Source organism: Sabethes cyaneus, chromosome 2, assembly GCF_943734655.1.
Source record: "Sabethes cyaneus chromosome 2, idSabCyanKW18_F2, whole genome shotgun sequence".
Classification (NCBI taxonomy): Eukaryota; Metazoa; Arthropoda; class Insecta; order Diptera; family Culicidae; genus Sabethes; species Sabethes cyaneus.
In genome coordinates, this window is record NC_071354.1 from 139,186,080 (window position 1) to 139,212,880 (window position 26,801).

The 26,801-nt window shown below is 39.9% G+C and overlaps 3 protein-coding genes across 3 annotated transcripts; 2 read left to right on the forward strand and 1 right to left on the reverse strand.

The window, feature by feature from the left end:
* The first annotated feature begins 692 nt into the window (after positions 1-692).
* On the forward strand, positions 693-6,060 carry LOC128738423 (ADP,ATP carrier protein 1). Its single transcript, XM_053833527.1, has 3 exons — positions 693-972; positions 1,700-2,196; positions 5,736-6,060. The coding sequence occupies exons 1-3, from the start codon at positions 804-806 to the stop codon at positions 5,979-5,981; spliced, it is 912 nt and encodes a 303-aa protein (XP_053689502.1). The 5' UTR covers positions 693-803; the 3' UTR covers positions 5,982-6,060.
* An 11,461-nt stretch (positions 6,061-17,521) lies between these two features.
* On the forward strand, positions 17,522-19,415 carry LOC128738923 (GDP-mannose 4,6 dehydratase). The gene is made up of 2 exons (XM_053834414.1): positions 17,522-17,708; positions 17,762-19,415. Exons 1-2 carry the CDS (start codon positions 17,610-17,612, stop codon positions 18,776-18,778), a joined length of 1,116 nt encoding a protein of 371 aa, XP_053690389.1. The 5' UTR covers positions 17,522-17,609; the 3' UTR covers positions 18,779-19,415.
* On the reverse strand, positions 19,033-22,017 carry LOC128738921 (F-box only protein 9). Its single transcript, XM_053834413.1, has 4 exons — positions 21,030-22,017; positions 20,659-20,970; positions 20,418-20,598; positions 19,033-19,406 (listed from the first exon to the last, which is right to left on the reverse strand). The coding sequence occupies exons 1-4, from the start codon at positions 21,722-21,724 to the stop codon at positions 19,281-19,283; spliced, it is 1,314 nt and encodes a 437-aa protein (XP_053690388.1). The 5' UTR covers positions 21,725-22,017; the 3' UTR covers positions 19,033-19,280.
* Between the last annotated feature and the right edge of the window lie 4,784 nt (positions 22,018-26,801).

Here is a 26,801-nt window from a genome sequence, read left to right on the forward strand (position 1 = left end):
ATACAGCGCACCACCTGCGACGTAGTTGCGACATACAGTCCAAGACTAAAACCGAATGTCGCACGTCAATTATTATGGTTTTCAACTGCAACAGCAATATACACTACTAATTAGCAAGAAAGTTCCAGGGAACTTAATCTGAACTAATTATGAACTTTCGAGTTCGCGTGTCAAGTAATATTCGAACTTTTGGTTGCTTGGGTTACCCCGTGACCATGATGGATGTTTATTCAGCAAAATTTTAACAATTTCACAGCCCTGGTGATTACAGCTTTATATACTCTATAAAGTATCGTCGTTTAGCGTGTACGTTTTCATCAAGATAAAAATTGTATGGCTCTTTTTTGCAAAACAATTTTTAACTCGTGTCAAACCACTGTCAATGTTGTCAATTGATCGACGGTACATATGTGTGTGTTAGATATGAGATTTGAATGTTCTCTCATTTTATTTCTCTCGTCGGGCTACTTGAACCACGTGGGTGCAAGTGCGATAGCCTGCTAATACTTGTGTTTTTTTTCTACCTGCTTATGTTATATCCAGTTAGAAAAAAAGAGACAGCTACAGGGCTTGAAAACGCTGGTCTTGACCAAGAGCGTGACTTATCGGAGAGACTAGAACTTTGGAATCCCACCTAGCTCAGCTGAACTGCAAATCGTAGCTCGGCTACATCTAGCACGGTTTGCCAGCATTCATTCTCTTTGGATTGTGCCCTCCGTACGGTTAGGAAGCTCGCGGCTTTTGTACCCCTTCGACAGTCGACCAGTGTGTGTGTGTAAAGCTAGCAAAAAAAAAATCTAAAAATGTCGGGCAAGAAAACTGCTGATCCATACGGATTCGCCAAGGATTTTTTGGCCGGCGGTATCTCTGCTGCTGTCTCCAAAACAGCCGTAGCCCCGATCGAACGTGTTAAGCTTTTGCTCCAGGTGCAAGCTGCTTCGAAACAGATTGCCGTCGATCAGCAGTACAAAGGTAAGCTAAAATTTCTATCGGCTCTGCTTGTCCCGAACAGACCGGGTTCCAACATGGCCGCCGCCATATTTAATATTAATATAAGCGCGTGACAGGTGTGCAAAAATCGTTTTTCGAATTGATCCAGTGATCTCCAGAATTCATATTTGTCAAATTTTTGCTTCAAAATTATCGTCCTATAGTGATGGGGTGTGGTTGATTAGGTAACAATATTTCGAATAATATATTCACGTGATGGCATAAATTTTTTTGGTTATATAACAGGCAGTCAGATTATTGCAAATTTAGTTTTGTGTATCTTGCTGGTCCAATGGCCAGCAAGATAACTAGTCGTTTTTACTGCATTCAGAATTTTCGAAATATATAGTAATAGTAAATTGCTGCTAATTGTTTTTTTAATATGGTAGGTAGTGAGATTTACCTATTTCTTGATTTGCAAAATTTTAAATCAATTTCAACTTCCAAATATAACCGAAAAATGAAATTTTACTTAGAAATATCTTATTTAAATTAAATTTAATTAAAGTATGTATAAATCCAAATAGAATCGCTAAATGTTTATCTGGGTTTTTCCCATAATGCAGGCTTTAAAATTATAATAATTACCTGAATACCTGAAAAACCGCGTGCATCCACTTCAAGCATTTATTCGCGTCGCCACCTTTTTATTAAACTAAAAGCTCGACATAACACCTGGTTTGTGATTTGTGCTTTTATCAATTGATAGGAATCGTCGACTGCTTCGTTCGTATCCCGAAGGAACAAGGCGCGCTAGCTTTCTGGAGAGGTAACCTTGCCAATGTGATCCGGTATTTCCCAACACAGGCACTGAACTTTGCCTTCAAGGATGTCTACAAACAGATTTTCTTGGGTGGTGTCGATAAGAACACTCAATTCTGGAGGTACTTCCTTGGAAATCTCGGATCGGGTGGTGCCGCTGGTGCCACTTCGCTGTGCTTTGTCTACCCACTCGACTTTGCCCGTACCCGTCTAGGTGCGGACGTTGGTCGCGGTGCTGGTCAGCGCGAGTACAACGGTCTGTTGGATTGCCTGAAGAAGACAGTCAAATCTGACGGCATTGTTGGTCTATACCGTGGCTTCAACGTTTCGGTACAAGGTATCATTATCTATCGTGCTGCCTACTTCGGCTGCTTCGATACCGCCAAGGGAATGTTGCCAGATCCGAAAAACACCTCTATCTTCGTCTCATGGGCCATCGCTCAGGTAAGTACACTTTTTTTAAGTTGAAAATTGATCGATACCAGGTGACCTGCAGAAGGCTTATTTATATAAGAGGGACTCAATGACATAACTTCAACCTCATTGATGTGTTTGTTACGTATAGCAGTGAAAATAAGGATAGCTGTTACACCGTAGTGCTTACAGTTCATGGAGGCTTGGAAACAAGCCCCCAACTACCGGTAGCAGATCGAATATGACAGCTTAATTAAAGGGCATTTCAGTCAACCTTTTGAGCTGATAACGATAACATCATCACTTTAATAGTAAATAATGCGCAGGTCCTACTAGTACAGTATTTAACATCGATAGGCGGAATCTTCTAAGTGTGGAACTTTATCATGTGAAGTTACGTAAAGGAAATTTGAAAATAGCTTTTCAAGATCACTGACGCATGTCATGAATTCAAAGATTGACAACACTCGCTTTAGAGAACTTTGTTCTGCATGAGTGTGCGGCATAGTTTACGTAATGCAGTTTTTCACTTTCAGTTGATAATTTTAGAAATATCTCAAAAATCGTGAGTTTTGTCTATTTTCCATGACATGATGCTAGTTGGTCGTTATCTCTATGTACACAGTTCGTCGGCTGTAACTTGTAAGCGGCGAAGTAGTGGAATGAAAATTTGTAAGGAAAAAGAACAAGGTCATTTAAATTGACGCTCATTGGGAATGAACGGCGCTTGATGGGTGTTATTCTAGGCAAAACGGCAGCAAATTGTTTTAAGAAATCATTTGCATTACATAATCTAAAAATTTCAAATGTTACATTTCAATGACGTATTATTAAATATAATCGCGTATGTATAATTGCGTAGGAATTACTGATAGTAATGCCCAAGTATGGAACGAATTACGAATCAAGGAAGAACATTGAATGAATTTTACACACACCAATATGAAAAACCTTTTACGCCGTTGTGCATTCGTCGTTGTATAGCGCATTGAGAAAATCGATACTCGTGCATGCTAGTGAAATTCCTGACCTAAACCTTTAGCCAAACATTTCACTCATTGAACCCACCGATTGAAAGGAGGTACCTACAATTCAAAGATTGTAATCTATAGTTCAAATGTGTTGAACTTAGCATACTTAGATTCTTTCACTTTAATTAATCGGATGCAGGATGGATGCGCGAGCATTATTGCGAAACAGCGAACACCGCAAAGCATTTGATAGTTTATTTATAAATCAGTTCTTAGTTGGTGGCAAAAGCCTGGCTAAGGGCAATTCACATTCATCTCGGTTTTGTTTGCCAACAGATGTGACTTGCCATATCACAACGAAAAGTGATCCACCTGCAATTAAAGGAATGTACGCATTGCGCTAATCACATGGGTAGCCTTCGTGCAAGGTTATATAGTGACGTACCTATATTCGCAAAATGAATTCGTACAGAAAATTTGGGTTTTGTGAAATATTGGGAAATATTTTGTTTTTGTCCCTGCTTAGAATTGTAGCTACGTTTCATCAGTACAATTGGTAACTTGTAGCAGCAATGCTAAAAATTTATCAGAGATATTGCAAAACGATAACAAATTATAATCAAATGTGGATGTTTTCGTGTGTGTTTTAATATAGAAATGTAAAAATGTTAGTAACAATTTTTGACTTCAGTTACTCTTTGATAATTTATCATAGTTTCTAGCATTTACCATAACTTACTCAAAGAAACATCAAAGGGAAGCTTAAGAATTATAAATCACTCTGCGTATTTTGTTAAAATAAAATATTTGGGTTTTTGAAATTTAACGCCCTAATGTAATGGTTTGTTATATTCAGCCACAACCGTTATATAACATATGATGGATATCGATAAAATCAATGTGGAACTAAGCTTTTACTAAGGGAGTTCCGTGGTAGTCACAAGATTATACAATCTGCTTTGATGAGCGAATGGTCGTGGTTTCGAATCTTAATAGGATCAAGGCCAGTGCATGTCAAGTGACTCAGGCCTTTCATGGCCCTTTCTTCAAGCTGAGTTTTACATTACCCGAAGATACGCTGCTTATAGTTGATGTACTGGCCATGAGGACCTGCTGCGGTACTGGTCTCTAACCTCATGAGGACTCGCCATTGCCACAACTTTAGTGTGGTGGTGGGGCATGCCTCGAAGGAAGGTTAATCCCTCATACAAACAAGCACACATACCTATAAAATCTAACCTTATCGCTTACTCAACAACGATGAAGCGCAGAAACACAGAAGTGGAAGTCCAAACTTTGCGGCGATCAAAAATGATAACAGTCATTTTCGACTTTATCTGATTTTTTGTAAGGTTTGCGCATAGAAAGAAACAGCAGCAGCAATACAAGCAGAACGTTAGATGTCCATCGCTGATACATGCCTTCATATGGTTTCGTGTGCATTTGGGTGTTTTCGTAGGAAAAATCCCCTCACTACCGCCAGGTTCGCTAGTATATGCAGAAGCTAGCATGTACGTGTTTTCCAACTTCCACTTCTGCTCTGTGCAGAGATGCAGTGCAGAATATAGCAAACACCCGGGCAATATCACAAGACATTAAAGTATTGGTCTCGGTGATTAGCCCACACAGAAAAAAGGTTTTACTCAAAATAGTTTTCTAAAAAATGACGAAGTTGCAGTTAAAAAAATTAGTAAAATTCAGTACATCGGCGAATGTTTGTTTGATAAATTGTTTAGCTGGTATATCAAATCAGTTGAAGAATTTATTATACCAGTTTTCACCAGTGTTGAAAACTGGTATCATGAAACTCGTGACATGATAAAGCACGAGTGATAATAACGCATAATGGCTGACGTTGAAAGGAAAGTGCCATTTACTTCATCACATTCACAGGAGCCAATTTCTATGAATAGCAAAGGAGTTAGAAGTAAATATAGGTTTAGGAGTTAACATGTTTACCTTTGCATATTATAAATTTTAGTCGGTAAATAGTGGTTTCCGGACAATAAGCTTGGACAGAAAATTCGAACTATCAGTACAAGAAACTGCATTCCTTTAAGTCCAAAGTTACAATTGAGATTGTAACGCTTTTCCCTGTTGCCACCTGCTGTCAGAGACGTCATACGTCGGGAAAATTACAACTATTTTGACACCGCTTTTAAAAATATCACATTAAGGGGCATTCTGAAGACTGTAACGCAAATAGAATAGAAGGCTGTATGTGAAAATTTAGCGCATTATGCATTTCACTTGCTATGAACTTTACGATTAAATTTTTATTGACTTGACTAAAAAGAAAATTGAAAAATGTAACCGCACAAAACAGAAAACAAACCATGTGTACAATCGTTATCAACGAGCGCGCCTTTTCGTCATCTCAACCATGTGATGTCAGTCGGCTTAAATTCGCATTGGACCGATAAACGACCGACTGTGCAATGCTAATGACTGTTTTCAATGGTATGAGTTGATAGGATGTTAGTGCAAACATTCGGAATACCACGTGATTGGTAAGGCTCTGAAGGTCACCTCGTTTAATGCTTAGCAACGCTTCAACTCGATCCCAACACTGTGCTAAATATATTTGGTTTATTTCAGGTTGTCACGACGGCTTCCGGTATCATCTCGTATCCATTCGATACCGTCAGAAGACGCATGATGATGCAGTCCGGCCGTGCCAAGTCCGAAATCATGTACAAGAATACATTGGATTGCTGGGTCAAGATCGGAAAGCAGGAAGGTTCCGGAGCTTTCTTCAAGGGAGCTTTCTCCAACATCCTTCGTGGTACTGGTGGCGCGCTGGTGCTCGTGTTCTACGATGAGCTCAAGGCTTTGATGGGTTAGGTTTAAGGCTAGCGAAAACACACACACAGCTAACTAACTTCTAAATCAATTTAAGTGAAAAAAGCAGTAAAAACCGTAACAGTTATTTATTCAAAGTTAAAAAGAAACTCACAGGCAAAATCGCAAATTATGTTAGGAGTGATTAAAACTTCTAAATGATATTTCAAACTAATAGGACAACAACAAGGTTGATAGAGATGTAATACATTAAGATGAACAAACGTGAGATAAAAGCTTGTTTCAAATCGAAAAGATATGTCAACAGTACACATTCCGTATTTCTATACCAGCACACGGGTAATGTGAACGAAGTTGCAGCGCCGGATATTGATTTTGTTTGTTATTTAATGTTATTTCAACCTTCAGCCCAAATCTATAGCATGCTATAGAGCTCGCGTCTTGAGTAAAATAAAAGCGTTTTATCAACATCACCACAGGAAGAACGCAGCGCCATTTGGTGCAACTTTGCCGATTGTTAAAGTTGCACATAGTTTTACCACAATGTAGCTATGTGTAAAATTAGCTTATAAAACGAAGACCGATCAATAAACCAGAATAGACACAACTTGAGGGAAAATAGACAAGATCGTCGTGTAACTTTGCAACAAACCAAACGTAGAAAGAAAATTCCTTTCTCCTAAATAACACGGACGATCATAGGTACTTATCGAAATATTCTGGGATAAAACCTCGAACAAAGACGTTATTTTGATCATAAAAAAATGTGACCGTCTTTCTAATTCTTCGAGAGTCATGGTTGGATTGTAGTTGTGCTTTTTTAGTCTCGTTTTTGCTATTCATCTCTATTCTGCATACCGATCGTACCTGTTCTGATCAGAAATTTCACTACACAAAATATGGTTGCTGATCCGAATGGGCCCGATCGAGATAAAGCTTTCGTTCTGATGATTGCACTAAATGAAATCTGAAAGTGTTAATTCTCAGACTTTTAATGTTCAGACCAATATTGGTCCAATTTATAATTTGCTGGTAAATGTTTTGGGTCTGTGTGAAAAGTACGAGTGGATGCAATGTGGCATATGCATTGAAAAAAGGACTTATTTCGGGTGGCGAAGAAAAAAAGCTACAAGTAATTCAAATTTTCCTTTGACACTAGATATACCAGACCAGTCATTTTGACTGGTCGTGCAATTTCAATTTGAAATTTCTACAACATCTAACATTTGATTTTAGAAACGATGTTATGACTTTTGTAGCTATAGAATACATTTTATGAACTTAATGTTACTTTATATATATTAGTAACAAATATAATTTTTGTTTATGCCATTTATACCATCACCAGTCAAAATGACTGGTGCAAGATTCTTTGAAGAAATTTAGCATTTAGAGAACGGTGAGTTCGAAGCATGTAATTATTCAGTGAAATGCCGTTCCTAATGGTTCTTGGCCATTTTTGTAGAGTTTTGTCGAGAGTCGGTCCTTTTCGGCGGTTCTATTCTTCAGCTGACCGATTTCTCGCCGGATCTCTTTGAGATCGGAAGTCGAAACGCCTTTAGGCTCTCATACGTTCACTTTTGCTCCATTTTCTTTTGCTATATCAGCAATTGAGATCCCTATCAAAGAACTGCTTCCACTCACCAACCACTATGCCCTCGTTTGTGGCCAGGTTTCCCTGCTCTTTCTTACACATATCAGGCCTCGGTGTGTATCCTTTACGCATCTCACGCATCTCACTGGCCTGAAATAGTGGTTCTAGCTCTTCTTCTGGCGTTTTGCGACCTCACTGATGGCCGAACGTATCCTGCTACATTTATCTTCGAGGGTCGAATCACCTGGCCACAGAGGAAGGCGCATAGTATGCGCGTAGTTCTCATCACATTCCGGGTTGTCTAATTATCGATTGTTTAACCGAGGATGGCTTTGTCGTGAGGTATATACCGTCGATAATTTTGAGCGCACGTGTACTGCTACTAGGTAATGATCTGAGTCGAGATCCGTACCCCGTAGGGAGCGTACGTTGGTGATATTCGAGAAAACCCAATGAGAATATGGTCGATTAGGTTCAATCTTGGTTGGTCAGGTGATCTCCTGGTGGTTCCGTAGGTCTATGTGGGGAAAAAATGTGTTTCTGATCCCCAGGCCTCGGGAAGCTGCAAAGTTGATGCATCGCTGGGCGTTATCACTATACATTGCTTCCCTGTCGATCTGATCGTTCATGTCCCCAATGACGATGATATCCCGTGGCGAGCACTGGAGCAGCTATCGTATGTTGCCTCCTGCTGGACATAGAACGCTTTTTTCTCGTCGTCGGGTCTACCTTCGTATGGCCAGTGCACGTTTATGATGGTGTAGTTGAAGAAGCGGCCTGTTATCCTCAACAAATATATCCTCTCCCGATCCTGCATTCTGCCCATCACTACGAAGCTACGGAGCTGGTTGCTCCATCGTTCTGGCAAAATTGGGCCTTGCCGCCACGGATCCCCCAAACCTTCCAGCCTTTGCGACAGATCTCCTGTAGTGCCACAATGTCGAACTTTTGCGGTTCTAACTGAACGAGCAACATTCTGTCGCCATCCACGAAATTTGGTTTTACCGTTCCAGGTAGGAAGCATCCATTCCAAATCCTTGTTTCATCGCCTGTTCATGTTAAATGTTTCGAGTTGAATTTTCTTGATTTTTCGTAATATTTTAGATATAAAAAGCTTGCCTTACTAGGGCTATGCTGCCGAGTCTCATGATGGGGCTGTTATCGTATAGTGCCGAGACAAGACAGTGCCTCCTTGCCTGTCGGTATACGACTTTAGTTTCCACCAGTGTTGGTTACCACACCTCTGGTAAGGTTGCTCGTATTCCGGCTGGTAGGGTAATCAACCTATTTTGGACCCCATCTGTAGCTGTACATAATTTGAACACTTACAGCAAAATCAAATGAAGGTGTCCAAATTATGTACAGCTGCAGATGAGGTCCAAAACAGGTTGGTTACCCTACCACGAGGAGGTGGAGATAAAAGTTGCTGGATAAGAGGCTAAGGACCACTATAGGGTCTGTGTTGCACATTATTCAGTCGTTCACCAACCGTTTCTTATCCACCAGTCATTTTGACTGGTTTTGGTATAAATAGGTATATTTAAAATGCTGGTACAGTAGAGATTTGTATAACGCGGATTTGTAGAACGCGGATTTCTATAGCGCGGGTACCATGATATTTCTATAACGCGGTTTTCCGCGTATAACAAATACACGTAGCATATGGATATTGAGTTAATTGGGGTTAAACTCGAATTTTGAGCGATTTGAACAGATACGACCGTGGTGTCTTTTAAGAAGTTGTAGGGCACATAACAGTTGACTCTCTAAGTGATATACGGAAACCACAATGTTACGGGTTGCCCTGCTGGTGGGTCCGGAATATCCGTTGAAATTCTCGTATTGGTAAAGTTGGTTAAAATTGGTGAAATACTTTTGAAGTAACTAAAGTCGGGTAATTGATACGAATTAAAAAAAAGTAATAAATAAACGACCTTAGAAAGCCATAAGGTGGTCCTCCGGAAAATTCAGAACATATCGTGAATATTTTGAGTGTAATTTGACTACACTAGAAGTATATTTCGACTATTTGTGATTCAATTTGGCCATTGGATGGTTTACCGGGAGAAAATCCAAAGCTTACCTGAAATTGGTCACTGGAAATGCAAATGTTTTTAATTTGTAACAGATCAAAATGAAATGGAATATTAGCAATCCTCAACTAAATAGGCCGCTCACGACTCGTCATGGCCGCCAAGACGTTCCCTGGAAAATTAGGATTTGCCGTCAAAATGAACAATAAGTGAAAATTCATGTTGAAGTCCGCGTTACAATTTGAAAAAGGTTTGATATAAACCATTTCGGATTTAGAAACAGAAATGATGCGAATACTGCAAATGTTCGCTGACAAATAAACGAGGTTATTTCGCAAGTTTGTGGAAATTACCAATTTTGCTAGTGTAATTTGATAGATGTGGTATAGTAAACTGAACTACCGGTAACATTTACTATACTTACAAATCTAATGGCAAATATATTAACTTTTGTATAAGCTCTTCACCAGGTATTGTGCTCTTCTGGGAAAATTTTAGCAGAAATCTAACCATCGTAGTTAGCCATGGCCATTCCGAAATCCGCGTTGACGGTATCTAATATTTTTATGGGTTTTGCCTGAGAAAAAGTGAGAGAGAAGTGTTATTGCTTTTGTTTTCACCTTTTCCTGGACAATTCAGAATGGGGCTTCTTGTAAGAGCGAACAGGCTACGAAAACTTTGTTGCTTCGTCAACGCGATAAGCAGTTCGATGCCCTTGATCATCAAGTTTAATCATTTTTATCGGATCTTTTGATGCATTTCATAATGGCCAGGTTGAGTCATAAACCGCTGAATTTATATTCCTATTTCACATTGTTCAATTCGAGGTTGAATGAACATAATTCCGAACTCAAAGAACAATTTTCGCTCCTTGACCACTTTTACGGATGTACCGTATTTGTCGGAGAATCGTATGTTGGCTTCTTAATAGCACGGATTTTTTACTTTACTTATTTTACGCCAAATAATAAGCCATAGGGACTTTAAAAAGAATTTGGAAGCTATGAGAAGACTTCGCAGAAATGAAAATTTACCGGATGTTCCGGAAGCTCTGGAAGACCAAGGGGCGATTTTTTCTGTCTCATCAAGCATCTGTAAGATGGAAAAATATATATTCGACATCTTTCCCAAAGGAACCATGGTCGTGTTAATTCAAAACTTCGTAAAATTCAGGTATAGCCCCAATTAACTCAATTTCCATATGCTACGTGTACTTGTATAACGCGCTTCTTATAACGCGGTCCCAATTACCCGCGTTATACAAATATCGACTGTATATCTAGTGTTAATTTTACGTTTATTAGCTTTTTACAAAAATATTTCGACGCCCAGCCGGCCGTAGTTTTAGCGATGGTCGATGAAAACATGGTTGTCGGCAGGGTTGTAGATATGTTTTTGTTATTCGATTAGTTGAATTTATCTCTATAGGTCTCCGCCAGTCGTTGCCGTCCAGCGTCAAGTAGGTCTCGTCATTCATTATGACCATGGGGCTTTTTTACCAGCACCTTCAGCAGCTCCTTGGTGATTGCCTGCTGCTCAGACATGGCGGGCCTCGATTTGCGCTTCCGTCGCATCATTTTGTCGGTTGTGTCGATCTCCCGGCGCAAGCCGCGGAGCCATAAGGCCACCTTATTCTGACGCTTGATTTTGAACCATCAAGGGTAGCACGAATCAGCCTAATCAGTTTTTTGGAATACCATAATAACAATACATAACCCGCCACAGCTCATTTCGTTGAGCTAAATCGCACCCCGCCTTGAACTTTATAAATAAAAGTGGTGAGTCTACAAGTTGAAACAAATTCTCATATGAGCCGTTTCGATTTATACACCCCTATTCTGTATTTCGAGCAAATCTTTATTTCGTTCGACTTGTTTCGAACGAGATGTTTTCCCCAATTGATTTTGCTGGCGGAAATTTCGTTCGAAAACTCAATCCGTTCGAAATATAGAATAACGGTGATAGTGGTCTATTGACCATTCAGTAAATTTTACAAAAGACGCAATTGTTAAAAATTTCATTCAAGTATTTTCTCCAAATCAAGTGTTCTAATGTCCAGAATATGAAATGATTCAACATGAGAATACATAAAAACCCCAATTTTTTGTCAAAATATGCGATTTATTCATACCAATGTACCATTATGATTTCATATATAATTTATCTGTAAACCTCAAAACGTTCCGCAACAGTGGTCTACATCCATCGTAAATGTAAATGTCAATAAATGATACACCCCTATAAAACGGAAATTGGTGAAAGAGTACGACGGCTGGGTATAGAAAATCGTGTTCTGACGCCATTTTGAAAGTAATGATGGCGACTTCCGGTTTTCTTAAAACGACCGCATATGACTGGTAATAATGTAAAAGCCCAATAGCAAAGCCTAGGTGCTACATTCCGTCATCGAAACTTGACCTTCTGTTCTGTCTAACAGCCTCTCCCAACCGAGATTCGAACATACGACGACTATTAGGCCAGCATCATACCTCGAGGTCGACTGAGAGGTAAAAGCCCAAAACTGAGCACAATCGTACTGATACTCATCATATGAAACGGTTTAACGAGCAGAAGTCGAATATTGTGTTCTGAGGTAGTTTCTAGTTTTGAAATCATAAATGGTCGGATATCGATTATTAACAAGGCCTACGTAAATAGACCACTATAATGCAGAACAGGATGGTTATTCTGTTCCAAACCAAAAACTTAACATAAAAAAAGCAGGTTGGAAACCTATTTTTTTGAAATTTTTATTGTTTGCAGAGTACATCTATGCAAACAGTTAGGATTTTTGCAAAAACCTCCGCTCTGTCCTTTAGCGGCATCCTTGTATTAATCCTGGCACTATTAAGGCAGCGAGAAGTTTCGTATAACAAATGAATCTCTTGTCCCGCCTACAAGCTCGCTTAACAGTAACAGTCCACTCCAATTTGGCGTATCGTGGACGGGTAGCTGTCTTAGCCGCTCTTCCACCTCTCTCCGCTCGTCGTTCATCACCCAAGTTTCATCCGAAATTCACTCCATCCGACCGCAGCGCACGCTGCCGAGGGTTTCGTTACTGGCCGCGGTAAATTTCACCAGGTGGTATAACTCCGAGAGTTGGGATTCAAGTTATTCGACAAAGATCCTTTTCGCTTTGGGACTTTACGTTGTATTCCGATCGTAGGCAAATTTCTGATCGGATCCGGGCCCGATAGGTATGTAGAATAGAGGCTATTTTCGGTCAATGGACGCGATTCATTTGTACCCAAGTAACCATTCAGCCAACTAAATCGAACCACCAAAAAAATTACAAAGAGCAGGGTGGACATTTAATACAAGCTCTACGCAAAATGTTGGAGGGTCATTTCGGTCGAGCGCCGAACCGAACATTCTCTTCTGTCAGTTTGGTTCATAACACCCACATACAGGCGAGCGTGCATTGGACGAACATGAATTCACCAACATTTTCGGCCAACATGTACGTACGTGCCTTAACAAAAGTAAAAATACTTCCTTTTCGTTTTTTCGAGCAAAAATCAAATCAAATAAATAAATATTATATATTGCTAATTTCCCACCCTTTCGTACGTGATGAATTATAACCGTTGCAGGCGAAACCGTTGCCAGAATCGTCACGAGGGCAAAAAATATCGTTTATTTTGTCAAGTAAATCAACAGCTTACGTGCTAGACAAGCATAATATATATTGCTAATTGCAAGGAAAATTGTCCAATCAATAAGTGCGCAATCGCTATTAAATCGCTATTGGGTGCTTTGCCCAAAGCTAAACGCGGTCTAAAGGAAACACCGCGCTTGAAGCAATCACCGCGCTCGAACTGTTGCCAGATTGCTGTAAATAGGCATGTTGTTCACCTAACGTGGTCGTCAAAAGTAACTAAAACCACAGAGAACAGATTAACAGGCTCGAAGGAAGTAATCGAATTTTTGTGTGTAAAATCTGTCGGTGGCGCCCTCCAGAAATAGTTTGCCTAATGCATAAAAAAATATCCATGTACCTTTATCAATATTACTTTGTGCTGGAGTTACATAGCAGCGATGGTAGCGACATCAAGATTTAGTTTGCCACTTACTGCTCGAGGGGTGCTCTATTGAAGGATTACTCGTAGATTACATAAAAACCTTTTACACACTTTTTGTCGATTACCTGGTAGTCTGTTCTCTGTGGTACAATTGTCGACCAACATTTGAAAGGGGCGGATAAGCCAACTGTCAAACAGAACGAGTGAGAGTTATTTTTTGCTGGAGCAGCATAGGAAAATGAACTCTCACTCGTTCTGTTTGACAGTTGGCTTATCCGCCCTTTTCAAATGTTAGTCGACAATTTTCCTTACAATCAGCAATACTTATAACAGCCAAGTAGATTCTTTTTGCGACGATTTCAAGCTTTTGTTACCAAAGGAACGGGCAACATAGGGTATATCTACCAATAGTAAACCCTCTCCCTATAGTGGACCCTTGGGTACAATTTTAGCGTTTATTAGTTTGCACTTCTTATTTCTGAGTATAACAAGGAATAGGAAAAACTAAACATATCACATATATTAGTCTTTAGTTTAGTTGCATTCGTTTACTTAAGCCGTAGTTTTGACAGTTTCAACAAGCGAGGGTCCATTATAAGGTTATCAACGCAAAACATTTCACCATTAGTGGACCCTCTCCATAAGAAAAGCACATCCCAAGGAACAAAACGGCAGCACCTAAACAAGCAGGTGTGGAATAAGAGTTGTGTGGTAGCATTCGGTGCTGAATAAGCGAATTTGCTGAATTGTCTGTTGTTTAAACGTCATATCTTACGTTTTTTCTAGCTTCTAATCAACATTTATACGTTGTTATATAATTGCGGAATAAGAGTCGAATAAACGTTATGCAAACGTATCGGCAGTACGGCTAAGAGCAGGTGTGGAATAATGGTCGCTTAAAAGCTACCATGAAAATGCATGTCGAATAGACGTTGTGCAAACGTGTCAGTCAAGAGCAATTGTGGAGTAAAAGTGGAATAAGAGTGGAATGAGCATTGCGCAAACGTATCAGCAGCATTACGGAAATCAAGTGTGGAATAATAGTGGAATAAGTGTGGAATGAGCGTTGCGCAAATGTATCAGCAGCATTGCTGAGAGCAAGTGCAGAATAAAAGTGGAAGAACAGTGGAATAAATGTTGTACAAACGAATTTGCAGCATTGCTGAGAGCAAGCGTGGAATAACAGTGGAATAAATGTTGAGCAGCATTACTGCGAGAAGGTGTGGAATAAAAGTGGAATAAGAGTGGAATGAGCGTTGCGCAAACGTATCAGCAGCATTGCTGAGAGCGAGTGTGGAATAAGAGTGGAATAAGAGTGGTATGAGCGTTGCGCAAATGTATCAGCAGCATTGCTGAGAGCAAGTGCAGAATAAAAGTGGAATAATAGTGGAATAAATGTTGTACAAACGAATTTGCAGCATTACTGAGAGCAAGTGTGGAATAACAGTGGAATAAATGTTGCGCAGCATTGTTGCGAGAAGGTGTGGAATAAAAGTGGAATAAGTGTGGAATGAGCGTTGCGCAAACGTATCAGCTGCATTGCTGAGAGCGAGTGTGGAATAAGAGTGGAATGAAAGTTGCCCAAACGCATCAGCTGCATTGCTAAAAGGAATTGTAGAATATGTGTCGAATAATCGTCGTACAAACGTATCAGTAGCACCACTAAGAGCAGGTATGGAATAAAAGGTGCTTGATGGCAGCCAATAACACCAATAACTTGAATGACACTTCATACTTTACACTTTATAATTTATGCTTTAAATTTATGTTAGGTACACTTTATTTTTATTTTTTTTTTTTTGGTACATTAAGAATAGAAAACATTTGCATAACCACTTTTAGCCGCCGCAAATCTTTGCTGGTCGTGGAAATCCTTTTAAGTGTTGTCTGTACGGTGTGTATCTTTTCCCTCGGCGTGTCGTTGTCCCTCGTCGTACCGAAATTTAACTTTAACAAACTTATATCCAAAGGCAGCCGGCTGCTTGACGCTTTACGAGTTACTCACAATGGATTTGCTCAGCGAGATGAATTCCGTCGGGCTAAAGCCGCCAGAATTGTTATGATCGGGTGGCATAGTGGCGATACCACCACTGCTCCCGCTGCCGGTGCGCGAAAACACCACTGCTTCTCGTGCCATCCGCTGCTCTTTTTTGTTTTCTGGAAGCTCAGGACTATCTGCGTAAACTAATGACGGGGTGACAAAAGTACTCCTTCTCTGCGGTACTAACACGAATCACTCCTGCTGCTAACTAATCACTGCTGCTGCTAGTCACATCACTGCTAACTAAATGAACAATCGCTAACCGAACATTCTGGATTTCTAGTTTCCAGTTAATTTTATTCACTAGCACCGCTCACCGTCGTCAATATTCAAAAGAAAAAAGTCCTCTGCGTTGCGACTGTGTTATGTTGCTGGTGGTACAAGCGAAATGCTTTATGTTAGTACAAATAGTTTATTAAATGTGCGGAATAAATACTTCTAAAGTAATCTTGTACAGCAGATGCCAAACATGATTTAAGAAACTACTCTTCAGCGCTTAAATGTATTTTAGCCAAGTTTTGTTCCACACTTGACAAACTTTAGCTGGTAAATCTACATCGGCTGAAAACTCGGCGCCTGTCATATGTCAGATTATCTCAGATGTGTTCGTTGACGGCTTCCGACCGATAGGATGTAAGTTCGAACCCGGGTGAATAAAAAAGTATTTGGCAGGCTTGATCAATTTAGAGTCAACCAATGATTTTCTACTAAAGTCTCTTATTAAATTATAATATATGCATAGAAAAATGGCCATGAAAATAGCGAAACCCACAAAATAAAAAAAAATACTTCCTGCATATTTTTTTCTTTTTGCTTGTCTAAAAGTTGAACTGCTGTGGAATAAACGTAGCTTCAGTGTCATCAGCAGAAGTTTAATAAACATATCTATACGTACTGAATAAACATTTTACTATACGTTGCTTAACAGTTATACAAACGCATCTTCCACGCCCATATTCAGCACTGTGCTGCTTAAATTCTCCAAAACCAACTGTATAAGCATTGAACAGAGGTGTTTAGACATACTTGAAAAGCAGCTATACAGCATGTGCTGAATAAAAGCTGTCGGGTAAACGTTTAATAAGCAAAAATTGTTCCTTGGGATGAATTCCTGGGTGCTTGAGCTGTCAGAAAGCTCTATATTGTAACCCCCAAAGGGTCCATTAAAGGAAATTGGACAGTCCAATCTGTTTTCGGAAAATATGGAAAATGTAGTGATTTGGAACATAAGTTGTTATTTTTGTTAGCTAACTAGAATGTTACTGATATTGTAAGTGTTATTAGTTGCGTATTCTCTAATGCCAGTTTCCATAGAAGAAGTCAACTCTAGCACTAAAAGTGTCTACTACTAGTAGTTATACCCTAATTGAAATTTGAAATTCAGAAAGACTCAAAAGACTGTGATAAATACCAGTCTTCTTGATGGAATGTTTTTGCGAAGCTGAGAGCTGACTAAAATTTTACCTCATTTAATGCAAATCATAACGAGCGTGTAAACATAAAGAAGTTACCTCGCTTGTTTTGTTAGGTACCTCGGTTAAACTTTCTTTGTCGGCTAGGCGGTCCAGGGGGCTGATATGACGTCACATTTTCGTTGCTCACATGAAAAAGGCGGCAAACGCATAGCGATTTCACAAAACGAATTTATCTAACCATTTTCACAGTTTCATGTATTTCACATTAATTGTCTGCCTGAAATTGGCTATGTGATGCTAAAACCTTGACTAAAATCGAACTAAAACTAACAAAATTTAACAATTTATACATCCGACTCGGTTGTCAGCTTGAGCCCATCTATGAAGCTGTCAGCTTGGGCCCGCTCTATGTTGGCTACGTTTTTTTGTATAGGTTGGTATTGGAAGTGTCATTCCCGTGAGGCGGTCGGCTCTTTTCTTGTGGTGACGTCCTCGATATTCTGCGAATAGTGAAAAAACAAATTAAATATTAAATATAGTATTTAATTTTTGATAGCAGCTCAAAATGTCTACGGATAAATTGCCTGCTGGGCAGGAACAAATCGATTGTGAATCAGCATTTAAAGAGAGGAAAATAGCTCTTATTACCGGTATAACCGGTCAGGTATGAACGTTTTGTGATTATTTTGATTATTTTATTGTTCAACTCTTATTCAGGATGGATCCTATTTAGCAGAGTTTCTGCTGGACAGAGATTATGAAGTGCATGGTATCATTCGTAGAGCAAGTACCTTCAATACATCCCGAATTGAACACCTGTACGCGGATCCACACACGCACAAACAGGGTAAAATGAAGTTACATTATGGTGATATGACCGACAGCAGCTGTCTGGTTAAGATTATTTCTGCCGTTCGACCGACCGAAATATACAACCTAGCGGCACAGAGTCATGTTAAGGTTTCGTTCGATTTAAGTGAATATACCGCTGAGGTGGATGCTGTAGGCACTCTCCGATTATTAGATGCTATTCGAACTTGTGGGTTAGAGAAAATGGTGCGCTTCTACCAAGCTAGTACTTCGGAACTATACGGTAAAGTTGTCGAAACTCCACAAAATGAAAAGACTCCTTTTTATCCACGTTCACCATATGCCTGCGCTAAAATGTATGCTTACTGGATAGTGATTAATTATCGTGAAGCATATGATATGTTTGCATGCAACGGGATTTTATTCAATCACGAGTCGCCTCGCCGAGGAGAGAATTTTGTTACACGTAAAATTACACGGTCGGTAGCTAAGATTTATTTGAATCAATTGGAATGCCTTGAGCTAGGTAATTTGGATTCGAAACGAGATTGGGGACACGCTAAAGATTACGTTGAAGCAATGTGGTTGATGCTGCAACTGGATCAGCCCCAAGATTACGTGATTGCAACGGGAGAGTGCCACTCTGTACGTGAATTTGTAGAAGCATCATTTAGAGTCATCGGCCGTGAAATAGAATGGCGAGGGAAAGGAGTTGAAGAAATCGGCTTAGAAAAAGGAACTGAGACCGTACGCATTAGAGTAAATGCAAAGTATTTTCGTCCAACGGAGGTAGATTCTTTGCTTGGTGATGCAAGCAAAGCAAAGGCGGAATTGGGTTGGACACCTAGGACATCCTTTCTTAATTTGGTTGCTGATATGATGAAGGCAGACATTGAGTTAATGAAACGCAACCCAAGTGCTTGAATGGCTTAAAATGAGTATTTAAGTATGGGCCATTGACCCATTAAACTACAAATCTTCATTGTGTGGTCGTGTGATTAACTTTGATGTAAAGTTCTACATTCCACATACATGCATAAAAATTCGAGTGACGAGTCAGCAGCATCAGTTGAATTTAGTTCCTACTGCATAAAAGTTTAAATGAATTTGTTACGATTCTTTATGACATAAAGTTCTAAGGTATTCTTTTAAAAGAGATGAAAATTTGAATTATTCAAAGCATTTTTATGTCTACCAAAAAGTTTTTATTTGTGTATCATGTAATAATAATGAATAACATTTTCTGATAAGTTTTAACGATGATTTTAAACTAAATAGTTATGTATTATATAGTATTCCATTATCAGTTTAGACAATAACGTTGAGTTAATCGAATAAAAATGCTACCTTCCAAACTAGATTCCTGGCAATTGTCCACCAATTCAAATCAATTCTTTATGTATCCAAACACTGCGTAAGCACATTTTCACTTTAAAGGCCTCTCCGATTCTTGATGGTAGCTTTTAACGCGAGAAAAGTACAGCGGCGGGTATTTTGTGGGAGCAAGATCAAAAATAGTCGTTTTTTCTTGATTATTACGAACTTGTATCATCTGAAAAAATAAGAATATAATTGATTCATTTATCAAACTTTGAAAACGTTTGAATTTTTAATCTTGTTTAGAAGAAGTGATAGACCCAATTGTAATATTATCGCGAGCATCAATCCATTTAACGGAACACCAATTTTGCTGAAGGCCAAAAAGAAACTAACCTACCCTTACTTTTTTATACACCCTCGAGTCGCTCCTTACGCGTGGAGTAGGTTCCAAGATTTTCATGAAATTGCGTGAAAAGCGACTTTTTGCACTCCTGCTTTGTTATAGAAAATCATTCTAGAATGATCTGAACTCGTTGGATAAGTTATTAATTACGATATGGCCAGTAGGCAGTTTTGAAAATTTACTACATCAACACTAAAAATTGTGAAGTTTTTGAAAAAATTGATATGATTTCGTTTTATCTAAAGCGAAAAAATGGTACCAAGTTTCATAGAAAGACAAATCGTATAAAAAGCGACGTTATTGGTGACGTGGCATTAATAGTGAATAGAATTGTTTTATCGCCGATTCACACTTAATAAAATAGCGACGCTAATAGAGAACTTGTCAATAAAATCGTTTCCTTGTGGTCACAGAATTTTTCAACTCTACTCACGAGGTTAAAATAGTCAAACAGATTTGTCCGCATTATCAATTTGATTAAAAAAATATTTCTCCACGTGGAAAAGCGATGAATACTAGCATGTGGTTACCTGTTTTGCACGTCGCGATAAGGTATTTATCGCTTGCAAGAAGAAACGTTGCTGATGCTGATAACAGACATGAAATAAATTATCAAGCGTCGCTAAAGATATTTTTCCATTCCTGCCAATAAGGCATGAACCATATAAACCATGTAAGATGAGTAATTAGAACATAATGCCCTGACATGAGGTAGGATCAGAGTGAGATAACAAAAAACCGGGTTAAAATATGTTATAGGTTGGGATGTAAAATGAAAGTGAAAAATGGGCGTAAAGGGCATTATTAGCATGCAAATGTGAGCGAAAATGTCTGTTTTACCGAATACTGCCTCCAATGGAGCTGTGAAAACGCTCGTTTAGATGTGCTGACAATTTTTAATTCCAGATAGAAAGTCTGCTGTCCGTATTCCGATTCAATTTCCTTCTTTCTATACGGCCGCTGAATCTGTGGATTGTGTCGGTTTCTTTGCGCAGCTATTATGACCTCATCGTTGTGCAATCTGAATGTTTTCGAAATTGATTTATTTCGAGTTTAAATATATTGTCATCAAATGACATACCTGTAATGACCTCTAAGAATTTCACTTTGCATGGGATGATGAGCTTTCAACTTATTAACACAATTTTGTGGATCATCAGGACTGGTAAGCATCAATACTTTGCCGTCAGCGAAAAAGCGAAAATATCGGTAGTATTCGACTAACTGCACAGGTCGATAAAACTGATCCTGAAAGCTATTCTCTCCCAATCGCAGATAACTTGTCCGACTAATATAGCATCCATGAAAATGAATCCGTGGTCGCTTAATGTACATTTCGCGCCAGGTCACAAACGGAGATCCCGAAAGACTACCTACGTTTATTCCATATACTCTATAATGATTCGGAGTTAGTTTTTATCTAGTCAACATACTCACGATTCTATTTTTTACCTTAGACATGCTCTTTTCCAAATTTCTTGGTCTCTGGCTAGCAGGTAAAACCCGCGGCATACGCTACTGAACCGTTCCAAAGACTTCAGGTCCAATTCGCTGGATACCACCCAATGTAGTATGTACAAAATAACCTCCATTGGTAAATCCGAAAAATGAGCTGAAGTTACGATAAGCATTCGATCGGCAGATGAAGCCATTTCAAAAAGTTTTCCCGATTTAGCCAATAGGGTTTGAAAACGCGATGCCAAATCTACTTTTTCCAGATTTTCGCCTACTTGCAGGCTAGTTTCAATCAAGTTTGAAGTAAGTTGCTCAATTTCATTGCTTTTGTTCGAAAGGTCTTGCTTTTGAACAGATACTTTTTTGTCATATACCTTAAACTCGATGTCCGGTACTAGTTGCACTGCCCTTCGGTAAAAACGCATAGCTTCAAAAACTTTGCCTGTCCGCTCTAGTTCTGCTCCTTGAATGAACAATACTTTGGCCTGTTGTTCTATGGAAAGGTTCTCTTTATTTAGCAGCTCATTATTGCTGGAAGAACCGGATTTTCCCAGCGATGAGCAGCCGGTGTTATCTTTTTTCAACTCCTGTTGCCACTTTTCACGGAACTCATCCAATGCATTTTGCACATTCGACGACGAGGACGAACTTTCGTCATCGTCTTCTTTACCAGCATCTCCAGTAGAATCCATTTTAGCTACCGACTGCGAGGTTAAAAATTTGTGATCGCCAAATGCAATATCAATATAGGTCTAGGCCTAGTTCACGGTCGGTGTACCGGATGACTGGGTAGAAGTTCTCTTGGATGGGTTCTATTTTCACAAACTGCTTGCTTTGCTGGAACAAGAATATGGCCATAGTATTCCAGCGGAACAAGGATTTAAGAGTACGACGGACTTGGCGGTGACTTAATATAGCGAAATTTAATTTTATTTAAAGCGGTAACCAATTTATTACGCTTTGCACATCGTCGTTTTACACTTGTAGGTAGTAGCAAAGCAAAACAAATTGTTCGTATTTTTTGATTCTGTTCTTTGACATGTCAATGACAGATATGCCAGCCAAACATTTCGATGTTAGGTCCAGCTACATTGACCGTCAAAATCCGTCAACAGCAACATAACGGAACGTCAACTTTATCTTGTTCCCAATGAAGTAATTTGCGGTTTCGTCACTAACGAGAATGACATTAGTTGGGGCCGTAACTGCCCAGGTAACCAATAAGCATTTCCAATGCAATTTAAAAGCAAGCCAATAAGCATTTAAGTTGCCTTAAATGCTACTTAAATGCTATTTTGGCAAAATATGCGGCTACTTTACTGCTAGCCCTCTTATAGTGCTGACAATGCTTATTTGCAGCTAGTTACCAACAAGAAGAATTTAAATAGAATTGTAGATGCCAATTTACAACAGTTATGCAGTCAAAAAGCTGATAAACAACAACCTGCAGTATAAAACGCCAGGGATGCTAATAAACGACTGATTTACTGCTTATTTTAATGCTTATTGAGCTGGGTGGGGCTCAATTATGTAGGAGTGAGAGGGGAGCAAAGAGTGGAGGAGAGGATCCTGGAGTTTGAAATTTGATGTTGTTAATTACTTTTGGCAACTTGATTGGTAACTCAACGGAACGGAAATCCGATACATGCAGAAAAATGATTATGCTTAGAAACAACTACATATCTGTTGTTTAGTTCAACTTGTACGTGCTTGTACCTAACATATTTTTGAATCAAAAATATGAATAAAAGTTGGATTCAGACTTTTTTGCTCCTACTAGATTAGTTAATAAACCTAAAAATACTAATATACTGTTTTAGAAACAGTTCAAACAGTTCGAATCAATATTTGGGTAAGCCGAATCTTTTTGTATTTACAAATTATTTTTCTGCGTGTATTGTTGATACGGTGACTAATGGCTGTGAACTACTACGGTTTCACTATTGTGGACCCAGCGCGCAGTCGTGAAGGAATAATGGAAGTCAGTAAGATGTCCATTGTGATGCTAAACATCTCCAATTATACGATTTGGAAGTTCAAGGCGGAGATGTTGCTGACCAGGGAGGACCTGTGGCAGTACATCGAGGACGAGACTCCAGAACCGGTAACGGAAATTCGGAAAACCGGAGACCGGAAGGCAAGACCGACGATTGCGCTGCTTGTGGAAGACCAGCAGCATTTGCTGACTTGAAACACGAAGAATGCCAAAGAAGCCTGGAGAAGTCTCAAGAATCGTCATGAAAAAAACATCTCTTTGCTCCAAGGTTGCGCTGCTGAAACGGATTTGCAACAAATCGTTTAACGAAGGGGACGACACGCAGAATCATCTTTTCGAGCTGGAAGAGCTGTTCGCAAAGCTGTCATGCGCTGGATTGGACTTGGGTGAACAGTTGATGGTTGCCGTCGTTCTTAGGACCCTCTCCGATTCATTCGATACGTTGACGACGGACGGACGACTGGAGCTGGTAAAGAGTAAGCTGTTAGATGAAATGGCAAAGAGACGAAATCTAGGATCATCCAGTGCGGAGATGAAAGCAGGACTCTCGAAGGGTCTATGCCTAGTGGCACGGGCGCAGGCTTGAAGTACGACTACGAATGTAGAGCAATTCGTCTCCCAATGCCAAAACCTGTGATCTTTGTACGAATTTCATATAGTAGATTCCCCAGTTGCGCAGTGACGGAAGGTTTACTCGCGTTGTTGTATTTTGTACAACGCCTATGAACCGTTGACTTTATCTCGGTATATCTCGGGAAACCAGCAATAAATAAAATACTGTTTTCAGTAAACTTGATCCGCAGACAAAGATCTTTCAAATGGTGGAAAAAGTTCCATAAGTTTTTCACCAAGTGGCATTAGTATTCTAGTGAATTCTGTTTAGTCTTAGCATGCCTGTAAATCGGAGTTGGCGCGAGTAACGAAAGGTAAAGGATTGTGTTCTTACATGTGAGAAATTCATAATTTCAACTCTTCAGCTAATTTAAATGGTGGACCTGAAAAGGTCCGTTTGTTGATCTCGAATTCTCAAATTTCTGACTCGTGGTGTCCATTGTCTACTTTCGTCCATCAGATAGGTTATTGGTGGGTGGATTAATGGTGGGAATACTGTTTATCGGACAAACGCTACTGGTAGGATCTGTAATCAATTTTATGTGTATGATATTATGAGTCGCAAGCTAGCTGCTTGCCGATGTGTGATGTGTTGCCAACGCCAATGAAAGCCGCTGACCAAATGACGTGACGATCTGACGATGCGCAGTAAAAGCATAGCAGCCAAAATCATATCGTTCGCTGTCGATGGATTCTTCGGTTTGCTGGCGTCTCGTTTGGTGAATTTGGAAGTCTTCGTTGCCTTATCCGGAGAAGCAGCAACAACTGAAGTTCAATAATTTTCGATCGAATTGTAAAGGGCGTAAATTAAATACAATCATAAGGAAGATTAACCCACGACGGTAAGCAAAAATCTCCGAAAGCAAAAACCGTGCGGAGCGAAAACCAAACTGTTACGTTTGCTTTGATTGCGAGTGGACTTTTGAGCCATGCTGAATGGATCGTGGACTCGGGACTCGTGGATTCTTCGTGAAAGTCCAGGAAAGTACCGTGAAAACCGTTACTTTGCCCGTCGAAAAAATCGCGAAAGTGGAAGATGAATTTTGTGGTACCATGAAGACGGAAAAACCACCGAGTTGTCGCTAAGTTTGTTTCAAGCCTGGAAATGAACCTGTTGTCAGTTCCGAAACACGTGGAAAAGGGAGCTGCTGTGATGTGAACGAATGTGAACTGTGAACGACCAGTGAAATTACCACGACGTTGATTGCCAGCACGTGTGGCATAGAAGATTTGGACATCGTGATCCTAAAGCTCTAGGTGAGATGCTGAATAAAAATCTTGAAACCGGATTAAAGGTGTACGACTGCGGCGTTAAGCAAGGATGTGAATGCTGTCAAAGGGCGAAGCAGTGCAGAAAGCTGTTTCCAAAATGAGGGGCTTTATTATCACAGTCCTCACAGTTCTCACAGTGATCCGAAGCACCTTTTTCCCGCGCAAGGATATCCACAAAGCCACCTGGAGATCACCTGACCAACGTACAATGAACCAAATTAACCACGTTCTCATAGAGGGCCGGTTCTTCTCTAACATCACGAACGTACGCTCCCGTCGGGGTGCGGATATTGATTCTGACCATTACCTAGTAGCAGTACATGTGCGCTCACAGCTGTCCACCGTATACCGGACACGTCAAAGCCGCCCTCCTCGGCTGAACATCAGGCAGCTAGATAACCCACAAGCTGCCGAGAACTACGCGCGAGTACTGAATGAGGCACTGCCTTCTTCCGAGGAGTTAGGTGCTTCAAACCTCGAAAACGGTTGGGGCAGAATACGCTCGGCCATCGGAGAGGCCGCTACTGCGGCACTAGGTATTGAGCCTCGGAGTACACAAAATGATTGGTTTGATGGGGAATGCCAACAAGCGGTGGAGGAGAAAAAAATGCTTGGAAAAAGTATCTAAGTATTGCCACTAGAGAGAACCTGGCCAAATACCGACGAGCTAGGAACCAGTTGACCACGATCCTGAGGAGAAAAAAGCGCCAAAAGGAGGACAGAGATCGTGAAGAATTAGAACAAATATTCCGAGCAGTTTTATGAGAAGGTGAACCAAACTCGGAAGGGCTACACACCGAAACCTAACATGTGGGGGGACGAGGGAGGGAATCTAATTACAAACGAGCGCGAGGTGGTCGACACGTGGAAGCAGTTCTTTGATGAACACCTCAATGGCGAAGTCGCAGAAGGAGGCGGAACGGAAATTAACCTAGGAACGCCCATGGAAGATAGTGATGTCCTAGCCAGAGCTGCAAAAATTCAAAATCATACTGTTAAAATGCGCCGAAATGAGTTAGCTACGAAATCAGCAACCTATGATTCGTGCTACCTGATAAATGAATTAAGGGCGCTATCGTGAACGCCGCCGTCCAGTATGTGAACTTTGTTTTTCCTTTAGCGATTGTGGCAGTCAACTCACACATGCTATCACTGAGTCTGGACTTTAAAGAAAATCATTTTCATTTCAACTAAATGATTTTTTTCCTGGAGCGCCTATGCGTATCAAGAGTGTTTATAAAAATGCTTATAATATAATTTACATTGTGTGTTCAATCATGAATGGTTAGTTCAGACGCTATTAGAATTTCATTTTTTTTAGGTATATGCAGCAAAAGTTTTTGTTTAGTTGTACAATTATTGTGATTAGAATTGAAGTGTTAAGTAAAAAATCTTAAAACTAAATTCTTGTGTCGTAGACGCAATGCATGTTAACTGCCTGTGTGTCTAGAAGCGTTACTGAAAAAATCATTTCATTTGTTGAATGCTGATTTTTTTGATAACTGAAAGTAGCTCACTAGACTGCGTAGGGAAAGTAAGACGCGCGCAAATTCAAAATCAGCCTTTGGATATGTAGGTATCAAATATCTCCGAGTGCTATGATTTGATGTTGATGTTACAATAGAGGGAATATAATGAACTGATATTTTCCTTTTTTCAAACTCATTGTTTTCTGTCAACTGTTTTCAGCCCTGGTCCTAGCACCTGATCTCCAAGAAGTCAAACGATAAATCAGGCTGCTGAAGACCAATAAAGCCGCTGGGAAGGACCGCCTAACGGCAGAGCTTTATAAACATGGCGGAGAAACGCCAGCAAAGGCTCTACACTGCGTTATTTCGAGGATTTGGGAGGAGGAAAAGCTACCGGAGGAATGGATGGAAGGAGTGGTT

What these genes read in the sequence shown, in the direction of transcription:
- LOC128738921 (XM_053834413.1), bottom strand. Translation starts at nt 21,724, where the DNA reads ATGGATTCTACTGGAGATGCTGGTAAAGAAGACGATGACGAAAGTTCG. An exon ending in ATTCTTAGAGGTCATTACAG is followed by an intron (nt 20,599 to 20,658) that starts GTATGTCATTTG and finishes GAAAACATTCAG; the next exon opens with ATTGCACAACGATGAGGTCA. An exon ending in TCCATTGGAGGCAGTATTCG is followed by an intron (nt 19,407 to 20,417) that starts GTAAAACAGACA and finishes TTATTTTTTCAG; the next exon opens with ATGATACAAGTTCGTAATAA.
- LOC128738423 (XM_053833527.1), top strand. Translation starts at nt 804, where the DNA reads ATGTCGGGCAAGAAAACTGCTGATCCATACGGATTCGCCAAGGATTTT. An exon ending in CGTCGATCAGCAGTACAAAG is followed by an intron (nt 973 to 1,699) that starts GTAAGCTAAAAT and finishes ATCAATTGATAG; the next exon opens with GAATCGTCGACTGCTTCGTT. An exon ending in TCTCATGGGCCATCGCTCAG is followed by an intron (nt 2,197 to 5,735) that starts GTAAGTACACTT and finishes GGTTTATTTCAG; the next exon opens with GTTGTCACGACGGCTTCCGG.
- LOC128738923 (XM_053834414.1), top strand. Translation starts at nt 17,610, where the DNA reads ATGTCTACGGATAAATTGCCTGCTGGGCAGGAACAAATCGATTGTGAA. An exon ending in TTACCGGTATAACCGGTCAG is followed by an intron (nt 17,709 to 17,761) that starts GTATGAACGTTT and finishes ACTCTTATTCAG; the next exon opens with GATGGATCCTATTTAGCAGA.